Here is an 18,190-nt window from a genome sequence, read left to right as displayed (position 1 = left end):
GGATAGTGTGGATTCACAGCCCAACTTTGCTCCTTCACTAACATGCATACCCTTGGACAATTTGCTTTACCACTCTGTGCATTAGTTTCCATTTCTATAAAATGGGGGAGATAGTATCTATTATTATAAAAAGTAAATTAATTAAAATATGTAGATTGCTTAGAACAGTGGCTGGAATACTCAACCACTGTAAGGTAAGTACTCAACAAGTGATGCCATTTTATTACATTTTTCCACAATATTTTTTTATTATTTTTTTAATATATATTTTTATTGATTTCAGAGAGAAACATCAATGATGGGAGAGAATCATTGATCAGCTGCTTCCTGCACGCCCCCCACCGGGGATTGAGCCCACAACCCAAGCATGTGCCCTTGACTGGAATTGAACCCGGGATCCTTTAGTCCATAGGCTGACGCTCCATCCACTGAGCCAAACCAACTAGGGCAGCGGTTCTCAACCTGTGGGTCGCGACCCCTTTGGTGGTCGAACGACCCTTTCACAGGGGTCGCCTAAGACCATCCAGTATATCAGATATTTACATTACGATTCATAACAGTAGCAACATTACAGTTATGAAGTAGCAACGAAAATAATTTTATGGTTGGGTCACAACATGAGGAACTGTATTTAAAGGGCCAGAAGGTTGAGAACCACTGAGCTAGGGCAATATATGTTTTTTTATTTTTATGACATGGTCTTGGAGAGCAATTCAATTTCTCTCAATCCTATCAAAATACATTACTGTTTCCTTATAGTTTTTCTTCTAGATTTCATTTTAGTCTACTTTTTAAAAGATTTGCACACAATAAATATCTGTATAAGAAATCTACTTAAAATACATAAGTTTGCTTAAATTTACACATGTAAAAAAAACTAAACATATGAAATATGGTCTATACTAAATTGTGCAGTAAGACAATTCCAGTTTTAAATCAGTAAGACTCAGATAAAGTATCTACATGAAAAAAGTTAACTTTTAGTAATTTTAAATAATCTTAAAAAAATCATACAAATTATTAGGGAAATGTAAAAGTTGTATATTCAAAAGAACTGAAATAAACTATACTGGTTACCCAAATTAAGGGACATAGTCATGCGTTTCAACCTTGACTTAACTTGTATCCTTTTACCACAGGGTTCCCTGGGTGATGTTTTCGTGGAGCACACTATGTACCAGGCCCTGTTGTAAAAGCTTGGATCCATTCATACAAAAGAGAAAAATCCTTGTCCATATGGAGCTTATATTTTAGTGGGAGAAGACAGAAAATAAACAATAGCATAATACAGAAGCAAATTACATAGTATCTTAGAAGGTGGGAAGTGATAATAAAAAGGAGAGCAGGTAGAAAACAGGAATGTTAGGTTGTAATTGTAAGTGAGGCAGTGTAAGACAGAACTTCGGTGAGAAGGTGAACTTGAGCAAACTTGAAGAGTGAAAGGTTAGCCATGGGATATCTGCGCATAAAGAATTTCAGGAAGTGCTGAAACCGGTTTGGCTCAGTGGATAGAGCGTTGGCCTGCGGACTGAAGGGTCCCAGGTTCGATTCCGGTCAAGGGCATGTACCTGGGTTGCGGGCACATCCCCAGTAGGAGGTGTGCAGGAGGCAGCTGATCGATGTTTCTCTCTCATCGATGTTTCTAACTCTCTATCTCTCTCCCTTTCTCTCTGTAAAAAATCAATAAAATATATTTAAAAAAAAATTAAAAAAAAAAAAAAAGAATTTCAGGAAGAGGAATTTTTGGAATCTTAATGTTGGTGGGTACCAAAGAAGACACCTATAGTTTTACAAGGTATGTGCACTGGCATCTCTCGTAATATGATACCAGAAATGTTCGATTCACTTTGGGGACTTTTTCCAATGTAATAAGGGTATCAGATACAAGAGGTCTGAGTGCACAAAAAGGTTAAAATATAGTATGACTTTAAAGATAATCACCACCCAAGCTACAGCCAGTCTTTAGATGACCTCAGGAAATGCAGCAGGGGACAGAGGCCAAGCTCAGTTCTAATAAGAAAAACTGATTTAGATGAAGATAGCCCAAGAACATTTTAACTTGAAAGTTAAAAATGCATCAATACATGAGGATTCTAAATTTTGTACCTTCAGATCCCGGTGAATTATTGGAGTCTTACACTGATGCAACCTTGCGACAGCTTCACAGGTATCACAGAATATCTGTAACACTTCTGGTTCCGTAAAACCTGTCTGCAGCTTCTTATTCATCTGATTCACTACCTGCCCAGCTAACCAAAAAAGTAATTTTGAGAGGACATATTTGTATACATGCAGTCTATCACAAAGCAATTAAGAAATTCAATTATGGTCTCAGGTACTAGGGAATTGGCTTTTTCATAATTCTCCTGTAAGGATGCTTATTACACCATGAAGTACTGATTCAATGAAATACATTTTATCATATTTCACATCTCTAACGTGAGAACATCTTACATAGATGATGTCCTGCTAATGCAATTGCCATGTTTTAACATTTTAACATATCTGAAATCAGAGTGTACCTTATAATTGACAGCATTTTTTAAAAGTTTATTTCACACTATGCTAATTATTGGGTAAACAATGGCAAACAAAAATAAAGTTGTTATTATCATAGAATTTATAGTGTAAAGGCAGAGGTAAACATTAAAAAGTCACACACGTCATAATTATGTACAATCCTATATAACAAAAGCCTAATATGCTAAGTGTCCGGTCATCCAGTCATCAGTTCAGTCAATCAAAGCGTAATATGCTAATGATTTGCTAAGGCTCCTCAACTGCTCACTATGACATGCACTGACCACCAGGGGGCAGACAGTCGACTGGTCGACCAGTCACTATGACGTGCACTGATCACCAGGGGGCAGTCGCTTCGACTGGTAGGTTAGTTTGCTGCTGAGGTCCTGACGATCAGGACTGAGTGAGACGGGCGGACATGCCCTGGAGCCTTCCCATAGTCCCTCCCTGGCTGGCCAACTTCCTGTGTCCCTCCCTGGCCCCGATCATGCACGGGTGGAGTCCCTCAGCCTGGCCTGCACCGTCTCACAATCTGGGACCCCTCAGGGGATGTCGGAGAGCCGGTTTCAACCCAATCACACAGGCCAGGACAAGGGACCACCCCCACCCCCCCCACCCCCCCAGTGCTGCACAAATCCATGCACTGGGCCTCTAGTAAGAATAATAAGAGAGAAATCTATGTTTAAATTGGTGAAGGAGGATGAGGAAGAAAGAGTGCCAGATAAGGCCAATCTAAGGAAGTGATATTTATGTTTACAATGAAGGGTAGGTAGGAATTAACCAGGAAGAGATCTGGAACAAGAGCAGATTAGGGATAGCGAGTGGCAATTACAAAGGCCTCCAGTTTGGGAAAGAGGTTAATGACTTTAAGTAGCTTAAAGAAAGCCAATGTGGACATGGCCTAGGAAGCAAAGAAGAGGGTAAGGTGAGAAGAGACAGATGAGGCAGAAAGCAATCAGAAATACTTACATTTAATTTAAGAACCAAAGAAACTTCCTTATCTGAGTTTTTAAAAGATTTCCTTGACTGAGGGATAAGGGAATTAGAAGAGTGGAAATGGATAAGAGGCTAATACTCTAAACTAGGTAAGGGATAATGGACAGAGTAACTTACTAAATTAAATAGCCACACATGAGTCCTGAGAGAATATATAATAATAATATACAATATACCACAATAATTGCAGTCTAATAATGACAATTCTTAATTATTAAGAAATTAACTATCATTATATTTTAAGAGCAAAAGTAAATATGTGATTCATTCAGAAGCTAGTCTGATAAAAATCATGTTTGGGGATTTTAAAAAGGCAAGTTTATGTTAACTTGAAACTTTCTTTTAACAAGCTTGAATAAATGAATGCTTGCTACTTTGAAATCTTTAAGAAGGTGCACATATAGCTGTTCCTTTTATTATTACTGTCTCAATAGCATTTTCTTGTATTTTCTGAAATGGTTGTTTCTTTTCTTAGACTTTTAAAGCAAAAAGAACATGAACATTTACCTATCAACCTCCAACTTTCTGAAAACACAGCCCATTTCGCTGTAATTTGTTCAGGGTATCTAATAAGAGTGAGGTGCCTGACCAGGCAACAATCTCCTTCACCCTCTTGTCAGACACACTAACTCATTTTGACCCAAAATTAAACAGGATAAAAATTGTTTTCTAGGTATTCATTCATATTCTTGAAATATCATTTCACAGCTAAAGAAATCAAAATCTTAAACTCATTTCACCTCTTCTAAAGGTTCAATGTTGTAATGAATGGAATGAATTTTAAATAAATGTTAATCCTCTTTCTTCCATTGAGAGATATTTGAGCTAATAACCTTGAATGACAAAATTCAGCCCCCCCCCCCAAAAAAAAAACAAGCTAAAAGCTATATTTGAGCTGCATTTCTAATGGAGACACAAAAAATATTTTATTATTCAAAATCAAACTCTTCTGAAAATTATGTTAAAGTGAGGTTATTGTAATGAAAAGTAAGATTTAAATATATATATACTGAATGTCTTTTAAAACAAGATGCAGAGAGCTCTCAAATCTTTCCATATTTTCCAAACGGGTATCATCTCCTAAGCAAAATCTTATATACTCTTGCCAATTTCAGCACTAAAATAAAAAAGTCAACATTTCCCTAACCTCTCAAAGTAAGCAGTCAACCCTTCCTATCTGATTATACAACAGAATAAGGCAGAAGTGCAGTGTGCCAGTCCCAAGTCTAGGCCTTAGGAGCCCTCACATCCTCTACCTGCCCTCTTACGTTTCTACCATGTCCATGGAAAAGTATCCCCAGGATAGCTTGTCAATGCCAGGAAGATGAGAAATATGTAAAACCAGTCCCAGCAAACCCACTGGCATATGAGCAAGCCCAGTCAAAATGAGTGGTATCACCCCACCAAGTTCAACCTAGAACTGCTGGCCCATTGATACACAAGCAATAATAAATAACTGTTGTTTTATGCTATTGAGTTTTGTAATGTTTTGTTACTAAGCAAAAGCTAACAGATTATCCATAGGAATTTCTGTAAAACACCCCCCCCTCCGCCCAAAAAAGAAGCTCTTTTCATAAAATAATAAGAATATATTCAAAATACTAACTCTGATTTCTGAAAGTTTGGTAACCAAAGCACATAAAACCTCTCTTAAGCACATTAGCAAATTAAGCAGTGTCACATCATGAACCTGCAGAGATCTAATTCTGGAGAAAAGATGATTGTAAACATTTGATACTTGAAACCATGGTGGGGTACATAAGCTATTTAACATCTACTTTTTATACAGTTTTCTCTCTACATAATGCAAAACACAGTGTACCTGAACTATATATACAACACTGACTCCCTCACTAAAATACCTTCATTCTTAAACAATTTTATGTAAAAACAATTTGCTTTTATGGAGGAAGTAAAGGGAGAGCATTTTTGCTCACCCATTATCTACCCCTCCAATCCACTGGGAATTTCTCATTTATTCATCTGAGAAAAGGAACTGAGCATACTCTATTCAGATTCTCTAACTTATCAGGTAAAATATTTAAAGAAAACTTGTAACATAATGGAGAGAGCATATTAACAAACAGGGGGAAAAAATGCCAGGAACAAAAAAAAAATTATTTTAAAGCTATAATATCTGTAAAAAAACAAAATATCTGCACCTAAAACAAGAGCAAGGTATGTTTTAACAAAGAACAACAATATTGAGAGAACAAAAAAGAGTTCTTAGAAATTAAATATAACATGGCAGAAATACAAAATTCTATAGAGGAGCTCAAAGATAAATTGAAGGAATGCTCCCAACACAAGCAAAATAAAAAATAAAAGAGAAGAAAAATCAAAGAAAGAAAATCAGAGAATTGATCAATCTGTGGCAGGATAGTAAGAAGCTAGGAAAATTCCTGGACAAGTGGAATGGGGAAACTGAGACAAGAAAATTAAACAAGGCCAAATAGTTTGGGCAGCTTCCAGCCAGCTTATGAATCACAAGACCTTATCCTCCCCAACCAAGGACACTTGAGAACAAATGGTTTATACAAAGAACCAATTAATGCCATTTGTGACAGCTAAACCCAAGGACAGATAAAGACTGGGGCACAAACAACAAAACCTCAAAAGCATTTGGATGGTATCACTTGGGGGATGTTAGGCAGGAAAGATAGTTGTTACAGCAGAGAGAGGAAAAAGGGAAAAGAAAAAGGGAAGTTTATCTCACCCAGTGAACAAAGAAGTCAGTAGTCTTGGGACTTGCCAAGATAAAAATCACCAGATGTTCTCACAAATTCTGGGAAAAGTTGCAACAATGTAAAAGGAGGACTCTGAAATCTAGTCTATCCTGCAGAGGAACTTTGAAACCTATAGGCAGGGCAAGTATAAAACCCTTCAACCCCCACAAGGCAGTGCACTCAGACTGGCTGAGTTGCCCACTTGTGCTGTATGCCAAATATATTCTTAATAAGTTGGCTTGTTTTACTTCAACACTGCTGTCACTTGTCTGCTTTATCGCAAGTATGACAAGAGCCAAGGAGGAGAGAGTCAAGCTCCCTTCAACTTGACCAGCTCTCCAGTAATAAATCTAGGAAGACTAATACCCTAAAAATTAAAAGTCCAAAAGAAGAGAACAGAGAAAATAAAAGAGAAAAAAACTGAGCGCCCAGCAAAAAAAAGTACCACCAAAATGATCCATAACCAAGGCACATATATCTTGAAATATTAGAATGCTGAGGATAAAGATTTAAAAAGTGTGCAAGGAAAAAAATAGGTCACATTAAAAAATTGAGAAAGCATAATGCATCCAACTGCTCAATAGTAACAGTAGGAAAAAAGTAATACCTTTAAAATTATAGATCAAATTATACCTAAACTACAACTCTTTATCCAGCCAAATTAACAAATATGGATGTAGAATAAAAATATTTTTACATATGCAAGGTTTCAAAAATGTTTTCTTCCAGTCCTGGTCAGGTAGCTCAGTTGGTTGGAGCATTGTCCTGATTTGCCAAGGTTGAGTGTTCAATCCCTAGTCAGGGCCCATACAAGAGTCAACCAATGAATGAATAAGTGGAACAATATATGGATATTCATATTCTCTCTCTCTCTCTCTCTCTCTCTCCCCCTCTCTCTCTCTATTTGAAAAAAATATTTTCTTCCATAAATCCATTATCAGAAAACTAATGAAAATGTAATCTACCAAAGACAGTAATAAAAATAAATGGGGCCCTAGGTGGCATGGCTCAGTGGATAGAGCGTCGGCCTTCAGACTGAAGGATCACAGGTTCTATTCTGGTCAAGGGCATATGCCTGGGTTGCGGGCTCAATCCTCAGTAGGGGGCATGCAGAGGCAGCCAATCAATGATTCTCTTTCATCACTGATGTTTCTATCTCTCTCTCTCCCTCTCCCTTCCTCTCTGAAATCAATAAAAACATACTTTAAAAAAAATAAAAATAAGTGGGAGGCATGAGCAGCAGAGAGTCTAAAATAGGAGGAAGGCAAAGGGAATTCGAAAAATGACAGCTAAATGCTGTTCAAAATTAAACAGAACTAAGTCTACCAAAAGGATGTTTCTAAGGAAAAAAAAAATGAAATTGACACAAATATTAAAATGTTTACATGTAGTGTGTAAAGATTTACACTTTCATTGGGAAATGTGGGGCTAAAATACTAATATGTATAAAGAAAACACAGCAAATGAAAATTGGCATAATTATAAACTCCAGGAAAAATAATAAGTATAAGAAAAAAATGCAATTACAGGCTATTACATGTCACAATTTAATGGCAGACAAAAAAATTTAAACACTAATTATTAATTCAATCCAAAAGTTGAGACTACACTACACTGACAAGTAAAATCCTCATCTTTCCTTGAAGATACGATCTAAAACAGAAAATCAGCACTAACAAACTTTCTAGAGCCCAGAATCACATACTTCGTACCCTGATTTTCTAAGTTGCTTCCTTCTCTTTCATACTCTAAGAATCTCACTAACACTACCAATTCTTTTCTACAAAATGCATTATAGAAATATAGAAATAAACATGAGAAGAAACATCTCAAATATTTTAAAGAGCATGTCTTGGAAGAGAGGGATGGGGCAGGAAGATATTGATTTAGCCACAGCTTAACAGATATATTTGACTTTTTAAAATATATACATGAATAACTTTGATCAAAATAAAAATGTCATGTAAGAAAAAAAGCTTGTTGATTCAAACCAGATTTTTTAAACTATTAATTTTTAAAAAGCAAAAGAATGCCTTCCTCAAAACAATTTGTCCCCTAAATATTAGAAGTTCCTTTGGTCCCCCTTTTAAAATGTCTTCTGGTGACAATTATTTAAATTCATCTAGGGTTATGATTATGCCCAATTCAATTATCTTTAAAAAGTTAGGGCTACTGGTCAACTATAATCCAGCTAAGAATTAGAACTGATAATGCTAGATTCAAGAAAGTGAGATTGAGAAAATCAATATCTTCTCCTTAAAGATATCAAAATGCTTTACATTAGAGAACATGAGAAATGAATAAGAGAAAACAATCAGGAAAACATTTAACTTCTTATATTATAAATGAAAATAAGTTAAAAATACATCACAATAGATATTATAATATTAATTCATTTTATTTCCCTCTGTCCTCCCTCCTCAGGAGACTGAATGAGACCATATTTTCTACATCACCACTACATCATCCTTCTCCTACGACCTTAAGGAAATGACAAGAGTTTCTGGTATCATAATTAATAATAACGGTCTTAAGACTATATAATGAAAGCCTAAGCGACCATTATGGCAGAACGACCAGAAGGTCCGGTCATATGATGCGCACTGACCACCATGGGGCAGATGCTCAATGCAGGAGCTGCCCCCTGGTGGTCAGTGCATTCCCACAGGGAGAGCGCTGCTCAGCCAAAAGCCGGGCTCACGACTGGTGAGCATAGCAGCGGCGGCAGAAGCCTTTCCCGCCTCCGCAGCAGCGCTAAGGAGCAGTGAGCCAAGTGGTAAGGAGCAGTGAGCAAGTGGGCGGTAAGGAGCGAGGGATCCTGGACTGCGAGAGGGTACAGGCCGGGCTGAGGGACTCTCCCCGCTCTGCCCAGTGCATGAATTTCGTGCACCGGGCCTCTAGTCTAAATACAAACCAGGACTCCCTAGAGCCCAAATTGCCAGATACAGTCTGATTTTTTTTTTCTAAGTTTACAGGAAATAGATTAATTGCCCTTTCATGCATAAAGTAAAAAAAAATTTCAAGGATTTTTTTAAAGTTATCTTATTATTCTTAAGGCATACTATACAAGTAATTATTATTTTTAAATATCACATTAGGTCCAAAAAAATATGGTTTTCTACCTTTTAATATCTTACAAAAGAACCCCAAAATGCCAAATAATACAAGTTTATAAAAATTATAGATCAAAATAATCCTCTGAATGTATTACATTTAATATGTTGAAAGATAACATGGTAGAGTGCTGGAAGAAATCTTTTAACATAATGTAATATTGATACATTATGCTCTTCTTGGCTAGATTATAAAAGAATTGTATAGAAAGCATGAAGTGTAACTGCTCTTTACCTGCTTAGATTTCCTATTTTAAACCCAATAGCATTTCCTTTGTCCATTTATCTGCTCATGTCATCACTGCAGCAACTATAACTTAGGTTTTAAATATTTTTAACAGCATTCCTTAGATGATTAAAGCTAAGATTGCAGGAAGTGTCTAGAATAAAGTGACAGCTGTCCTGGGAGAGACCAAGACACCTATTAACCTATTTTAAGGCCTTTTTTTAATTTAAAACAAATGCAGAAAAACACTTACCTCGACAATATTCCATTAAGATAAGTACTTCCCATACATTATCGCTAATTGAATTAATGGCACAATCCAAATAACCCACAATATTTTTGTGACCAGATAGCTCTTTCTGTAAAAAAGAAATAAAATTTCAAGAATTGAAAAATATACATTTTAAAGCTCTATCATTGCCAATGGTTTGAAGTCTTAATTAATGTACTTAGAGAATTTCATAAAGTAAGACAGGCACAAGTATGGAATCTGACATATTTCAAAAAAGTTCCTATAGTTCTGATGGAAAGTATTTACATGTGACTGTCATTTACTGACAGGCAAATATTCAGTGAATACTTATCTTAAAATTCAATCAAGAAGAAAGATGGTTCACTCTAAAGTAATAGTCTCCAAAAGTGAGTGTACAAGATAGTCCTTAGAGATTCAAGAATAAAATATCAGAATTTTTACTTATATTTATTTTTATCTAGAAAAATAATAAGCTCTAATACAGAGATGCACAAGGTTAGGTTTACAGTTGTGAGTACAAAAAACAGAGTTTATTTTGTATTTTCCTTACAAATAACTGTAAATCTACTTTTGCCCATCCCTATATTTATGAATTAACAATTATATTCTTATTTGCATGTTTTGCATGCAACATTGCAATTAATGTGTAAAGTAAACAAAGTGGCCTAAAATACTTCTGTAAAGAAACCATAATGATGGTACTTATAATACAAGTACAAGGATATAATAAGAAAATGGCAAATCTGACACTTTCAGCTTCTAGTATAAGTTAATCATCAGCATATACTGAGATTTATAGTAATCATGATCCAATCACATCTATCTCAAAATTAAAAAACAATTATCAAGAATATTATTTTAACTGAATTTACATCCACTATCACTAATAATAAACCTAGTTTTAATTGTGTAATGAAATCTGACAATTGGCTAATGGCAGCTGAACATGTCACTAATTCATAAATAAGTATATGTAATAAAGATGGATCATCAAAAACAGTTGGAAGACCACTGTGCTACAGAGCTAATATCCCTAAAATATCTTGTTCAAAAGCCTAAGACTTGAGTGTCGCTAATGTTGATGATGACTATATTTTTGTCTCTAAATTATACACATTCTACTAAAAGTACCAAATCTAGGTACTTATCTAAGCTCCAGTTAGTTAGAGAACTTGGGCTAAGATTCTCCCATTATCTTGGGGTAAATCATTTTATTCTTTTGGCTTATAGCCTTACCTTTAAAAAAAGCAAGTCTCAAAGTAAGAAATAGGAACAACAAAAGCAGAACTGAGATAAGTCAGACTGTATAAATGTGCCTATCTTCAAACTAAAGGGATCAAAATAGGTGTGCTGATAAACATGTTGACAAAAAATAAGAAATCTCCCTCTTAGTAGCTGGATAAGTAGGACTGACATAAATGACAAGTATGGAAAAACAAGAATGCAGAAAAACTGAACATTCATATATAAATGTCTAACCATCAGGCTGTACACCTGAAACTAATATAATATAGAATGTCAATTGTACTTAAAAATTAATTTTTAAAAATATTGGAACAGTCATCCATTGCTGGAAGACTATAATGTGGTTCAGCTACTGAGGAAAACAGTTTAGTGGTTCCTTAAAAAGTTAAACACAGAATTACCATATGACTCAGCAACTCCATTCCCAGATATATATATAAAGAACTGAAAACAGGTACTCAAACAAATACACATTATACACATATTCATAGCAGCACTATACACATAGCCAAAAGGCAGAAACAGCCCAAATATTCACTGATTTTTTTTAATGTCCAACAACAGATGAACAGATAAACAAATTGTGATGTATGTATATAAAACGGAATATTATTCATCCATAAAAAAGAATGAAATAAAATACATCCTACAATGTGAGTAAACCTCATTAAGTGAAAGAAGCCAGATACAAAAGGTCACATTTATCTCTTCTGATTATTTCATATAAGTGGAATTCATATGAAATAATCAGAATAGATAAATCCACAGAGACATAATGTAGACAGGTAGTTGTCAGCAGCTAAATCAAGTAATGGAATGCAACTGCTTAATGGACAAGAGGATTTCCTTTTGGAGTGATAAAAAGGTTTTAGAACTAGATCAAGGTAGTGGCTGCACAAACATTGTGAATGTACTAAATGTCATTCATTGAATTATTCATCTTAAAATGGTCAATTTTATATTATGTGAATTGTACCTCAATTAAAAAAATATAAATATATATATACTAGAGGCCCGTTGCATGAAGAGATTCATGCAATAGGCCTTCCTTCCCCTGGCTGCTGGCACCGGTTTTCCTCTGGCACCCGGGACCCAGGCCTTTGCTCCAGCCGCAGCGGAGAAGCCAAGCCTCTTCAGTCTTCAGTAGTCTTCAGTCTTCAGTCTTCGCTAGGACCAGAGCCTTCAGTCTTCGCTCCATGCCTGCATATGCAAATTAACCACCATCTTTGTTGGGTTAATTTGCATACTCATCCTGATTGGCTGGTGGGTGTAGCGGAGTGACATCAATTTGCATGTTTCTCTTTTATTTTATATATTAGCACTTGATAAACAGTAGATGATAAGGAAAAAGGGAAGGAGGTGGGAGCGTACAAGAACAGTAAGCAGCAGCCATCCAGAACACTGAGAATGTTAGAAAACAGGGAAATTGCTATTTTGTAATTTTTTTTACTGCTTACTGAATTTTTATTTAATGGCCTATTAAAATACTTTTTAGCCCCAGCCAAGTGGCTCAATTAGTTAGAGCGTTGTCCTGTACACCAAAAAGTTGCAGGTTCAATTCTGGGTCAGGGCACATTACTAGGTTGCCCATTAGATCCCAGGTTAGGAAGCAACAAATTGATGTTTCTCCCTCCCTCCCTCACCCTCTCCTTCTCCCTTTCTCTTTCTCTAAAATTAATAAACGTATCCTCGGGTGAGGATTTTTAAAAAAGAAAATGTTTTTTAAAAAGTAATACTTTTTACTTTTCCTAATATTTAAAAAGAATTGTTCTCTTGCTATAGGATATCTTAGATATTGCAGAGTACACCAAAAAAACTGAACAATTTATGGCATGATTTTAAAAATAAAAAGTAAAACTAATCACTGTCTGTGAATACAAACACATACAATTAATATATGAACACCTCTGTGAATGGTAAACACCAAACTTAGGACAGTGGTTACTTTCCAGATGGGAACAGTACAGAGATATGTTTGGAGTGGAATACACAAAAAACTTCAACTGTATGTAAGGTTCTAATTAGTAACCTGGGTAGTGAGTAAATTGGTGTTTATTATATAATTCTCTAAATTTTTCTATCCTCAAAATTATCAATAGTTAATTTTAAAAAAGAAAGCAGAATAACATGCCCACTGAACAACAGTAAAGAAGAAAAGAAAGAGGACAGGAAAGAGTTGGCTGTATTTAGCCCTAAGTGTGGCTACAAAGAATATACTTCAAACTCCCATATAATTTTCCAAGTTAATTTAATGAGGTTCGAAGGTTTTCTAGATGTGCATAAACCAACAAGCAGTTTGCCTAAAAGCTGGTTAAAGTTATAGTACAAAACCAAAAGAATATACCAATTTTTTAAATGGAATTACTCTTTCACTTACCATAATTTTAATTTCCCTTTTACAAATGTTGAGGTCAGGCAAGTTATTGACATACATTCGCTTCAATGCATAGCGGTTTCCACCATGAGTCCGCACCAGGAAAACTGTGGAGAATCCACCTAGAAGAACAAGTACCAATTAGTTAAAAAGAATCAGAAATTACTTGCAAAATCATGTAATATTGAAGAACTTAATCTCATAGGGAAATAAACTGACTGTACCCAAGACAAAAGTAAGAAGAGTAAGCAATTAATAAATTAGATTGAAACACTGACTTCTTATGACAATCATGAAGTAGCACTTAAGAGGACAACATGAAAATGAATATGCATTTGTTTTGAAGATTAAAATACCATAATTTCATTTTGCATGTGAATACCTTTTATGTGGTATGTGGAAATTGTCACATATAAATTAATATTATAGTTGGCATATACTAGTGATTGCCTACCCATCAGCCTCTGCCTCCTCTGTGATGACCAAACACTGATGTTATTTAAGACGAGGCATCAATAGAAAAAGAATATGCCTTACCAATAATTTAAAAACTTTAAATCGAACCACAATTCAGAATGTACTAGTATTTGCAATGATCAAAAAGGGCCTGGAAGTAAGCAACAGATATACTGGAGACATGCAATACTGCATTAATGAGTAGTGAATAAATATTTATTTGTTCATATAATTAGACATCCTTACAGCTTGCAGAGCACTTCTTTAAAACTCTCATAGGTAAACACATGTACTTCCTGCCTCCCACAACCATATCAAAAATACAACTAAAGCCCTAACCGGTTTGGCTCAGTGAATAGAGCGTCGGCCTTCGGACTGAAGGGTCCCAGGTTCGATTCCGGTCAAGGGCATGTACCTTGGTTGCGGGCACATCCCCAGTAAGGAGTGTGCAGGAGGCAGCTGATTGATGTTTCTCTCTCATCGATGTTTCTAACTCACTATCCCTCTCCCTTCCTCTCTGTAAAAAAAAGAAAAATCAATAAAATATATTTTAAAAAATACAACTAAAATACAGAACAGCTATTATCCAGAACTGCGGGAAAGCTGTCTAAGTGGAAGTACTACAACTAAAGAGGTAAAGAAGAAAGCACATTGAGACTGGTGGGAGGGTGCAGGTGCGGAGGCACAGAACAGGATGGCACCCGGGTGTGCTGCTTTTTTAATCGGGAGGGAGATACAAGCTCCCGCTTGCTCTGAACTCCAGTGCTGGGCGAGACTCGGGGGGACCCAGAAACATAAGGGCAGAAACTAAACTGTCTGGCATCGGGGCAGGAATGCAGAGGTGGCTTTCTTCCAGACAGAGGTGCTCACAACTGTCATAGTTCCTGGGCTGGGACCTCCCTGGTGCAGGGCTGACTGGCAGCCATGGCTGTTTGCTCCACCCTGGAGATTCCCTGAGACCGCACCCCATCCAATTTACAACCTCACCCAAGCTGAGCACAGTGGCTTTTGCATATGAATGGCCAGTCTTTTCTCAGCCTAAAACCTGTCAAACTGCAGCTGGGTCAGGGAGCCCCAAAGCTATCAAAAGAAGGCAAAGGCCGGCACCACAGCAGCCTGCCTTGCTTCACAGCTGGGCCTCATCTGGGTACTTCCAAACCCCATACAAAGAGGAAGAATCTGCAGATCTCTCTGTAGCTCCTGCAGGGTGGCCCCAGGCAGTGGCTGACTTTGCACCTCCTTGGAGATCCAAGAGCCAGTGTACCCAGTGATCAGTGTGAGACCATACCAGAATACAACTCTTCACATCCATAAGTGACACACTCAAGGGGCAGACTCAGAGAAGCACTAAAGCCCCACTGAAGCAAGTCCTGCTCCATAAGGGTGTCTCCTGCACAGCAGCTCTTCCATTGTAGACACAGCTGGTCCTCACAGCCAATATGCCTGGAGGTCAATTCCTAAACTAAGCCTAATCTGTAGTGACACCAACAGCAATCAAGGCTCAACTACAACAAGACTTAGCACACAGCCCACAAAGGGGTGCACCAAGAGTGTCCACCTCAGGTGACTGGGGAGGCTGAGCCACTGGGCCCTATAGGACACCTACTACACAAGGCCACTCTATCAACTCAAGGAGACTTAGCAGCTACACAATACATAGAAACAAACACAGAGAAACAGCCAAAATGCGGAGACAAAGAAACATGCACAAATGAAAGTAATGCAAAAAAGCAAACTACTGGATATAGAGTGCAAAACCACAGTTATAAGAATCTTCTAGAAACCCCCGAGGAACTCAGTGAGACTTTCAAGGATCTTAGTGAGAATGCCAAAAAAATGGAAAAGGACCAGTCAAAAATTAAGCATACACTGACTGAAATAAAGAATAATATACAGAAATTCAACAGTAGAGTAGAGGATCCCAAGAATAAAGTCAAAGATTTGAAATACCAGGAAGCAAAAAACACCCAACCGGAAGAGCAAAAAGAAAAAAGAATCCAAAAATATGAAGATAGTGTAAAGGGCCTCTGGGACAACTTCAAGCGTACCAACATCCAAATTATGGGGGTGCCGGAAGAAGAGAGAGAGCAAGATATTGAAAACCTATTTGAAGAAATAGTGACAGGAAATTTCCCCTATCTGGTAAAAGAAATAGACTTGTAAGTCCAGGAAGCTCAGAGAACCCCAAACAAGAGGAATCCAAAGAGGACCACACCAAGACACATCATAATTAAAATGCCAAGGGCAAAAGACAAAGAGAGAATCTTAAAAGCAGCAAGAGAAAAAAAGTTAGTTACCTATAAGGGAGTACCCATACGACTGTCAGCTGATTTCTCAACAGAAACTATGCAGGCCAGAAGGGAGTGGCAAAAAATATTCAGAGTGATGAATACCAAGGACCTACAACCAAGATTACTCTACCCAGCAAAGCTATCATTTAGAATTGAAGGTCAGATAAAGAACTTCACAGACAAGAAAAAGCTAAAGGAGTTCATCACCACCAAACCAGTATTATATGAAATGCTGAAAGGTATTCTTTAAGAAGAGGAAGAAGAAGAAAAAGGTAAAGATAAAAAATTATGAACAAAGTGACAACAAATACATACCTGTCAACAAATGAATCTAAAAATCAAATGAATAAAAAATCTGATGAACAGAATAAACTGGTGAATGTAATAAAATCGGGGGCATGGAAATGGAGCAGACTGATAATTCCCAGGGGGAAGGAGAGTGTGGGGGGGTGTGGGAGGAGATGGGACAAAGATCTTATATGTATGTATGCAGTACCTATGGATGCAGACAGTGGGGTGGCGAGGGCCTGGGGTGGGGTGGGAACCAGGTGGAGGGGAGCTATGGGGGGAAAAAAGAGGGACATCTGTAATAATTTGAACAATAAAGATTTTTTTAAAAAATGATTAATAATGTAAAAATAAGCCTAATCTGAGAAGCCCTGCTGGTTTTATTTTACTGCTCTGCCATTTGGCTTCTGCTACTGTAAAGAAATACCTAGAAAATATCAATAAACTTTTGAGTTGGCATTAAAAAAAAACACCTCTCATAGCCTCCTGTACATACCATAGCATACCTGGATCCTATCTGTTGATCAACCTGTCTCTTCCACTAGATCAGCCGTGGGCAAACTACGGCCCTCGGGCCGGATCCGGCCCGTTTGAAATGAATAAAACTAAAAAAAAAAAAAAAGACCATATCCTTTTATGTAATGATGTTTACTTTGAATTTATATTAGTTCACACAAACACTCCATCCATGCTTTTGTTCCGGCCCTCCGGTCCAGTTTAAGAACCCATTGTGGCCCTCGAGTCAAAAAGTTTGCCCACCCCTGCACTAGATGCTAAGCAACCTGACAAGGGCCTCATTGTAAATGCAAAATGAATAATCATTTACTCATTGTAAATGCAAAATGAATAATCAATGTGTTTAGAGCATAACTATTAAAACACTTTTGAATTAACCAAACGGCTCCAATTTTTATTTTTTTTAAAAAAGAGGTATTTTTAAATGCCTTGCTAAAACTAGCATACACTAGTTTCTTTGACATAACCTGACTACAAGTAAAACAGTTTCTTAGCCAAGAAATTAATTTCTTCAGGCATAATGTGCAATCAATAAATGATTCTCGGCTCCTAATCAGTACTTTCTTTCCAAAGAATTGAAAATCCAGCTTGAAATAAGTTAATAAAATTACATACCATTAAATGTTTTCTATAATCCTGATTTTCAACCAATTATCTTAGCCAACACTTTGAAGGACACTATTCACTCCCCAAAATGGTAAAGACTGTCAACAGAATTGGGAGAAAAAGATATCAAAACTGAGAAGTACGTTATTAAAACACTGATTCAGCCCTGACTGGTTTGGCTCAGTGGATAGAGCATCGGCCTGCGGACTGAATGGTCCCAGGTTCAATTCCGGTCAAGGTCATGTACCTTGGTTGCGGGCACATCCCCAGTAGGAGGTGTGCAGGAGGCAGCTGATCGATGTTGCTCTTTCACCGATGTTTCTAACTCTCCATCCCTCTCCCTTCCTCTCTATAAAAAAATCAATAAAATATATTTTAAAAAAAACAAAAACACTGATTCAGGAAGGATCCTCAATGTACACCAAAATCCTTGATGAAAGGTTGATGAGAAATAGGATAGTCACCTGATGCCAAATTGTCAAAAGGCAAAACATTCCTTTACAAGGAAGAAATCTTGGCATCACTAACACTGGCATTAATATAGACCAGTGTTTCGCAACCTTCTGGCCCTTTAAATACA

At 36.9% G+C, this 18,190-nt stretch overlaps 1 protein-coding gene across 1 annotated transcript in view; it reads right to left on the bottom strand.

Moving 5' to 3' along the window:
• BMP2K (BMP2 inducible kinase) overlaps positions 1 to 18,190 on the bottom strand; it is a gene marked incomplete at its 5' end in the record, with an annotated part of 126,562 nt that overhangs the window by 66,018 nt on the left and 42,354 nt on the right. Inside the window, 3 exons of the mRNA XM_014451976.2 lie at positions 2,107 to 2,249; positions 9,835 to 9,940; positions 13,457 to 13,575. Of these exons, the coding sequence (XP_014307462.2) occupies positions 2,107 to 2,249; positions 9,835 to 9,940; positions 13,457 to 13,575 (368 nt within the window). The remainder of the gene's footprint in view (positions 1 to 2,106; positions 2,250 to 9,834; positions 9,941 to 13,456; positions 13,576 to 18,190) is intronic.

The sequence above is a fragment of the Myotis lucifugus genome, unplaced genomic scaffold, assembly GCF_000147115.1.
Source record: "Myotis lucifugus unplaced genomic scaffold, Myoluc2.0 scaffold_12, whole genome shotgun sequence".
Taxonomy (NCBI): domain Eukaryota; kingdom Metazoa; phylum Chordata; class Mammalia; order Chiroptera; family Vespertilionidae; genus Myotis; species Myotis lucifugus.
Note: the sequence above shows the minus strand (reverse complement) of the source record. Positions and strands in the feature narration are given on the sequence as shown.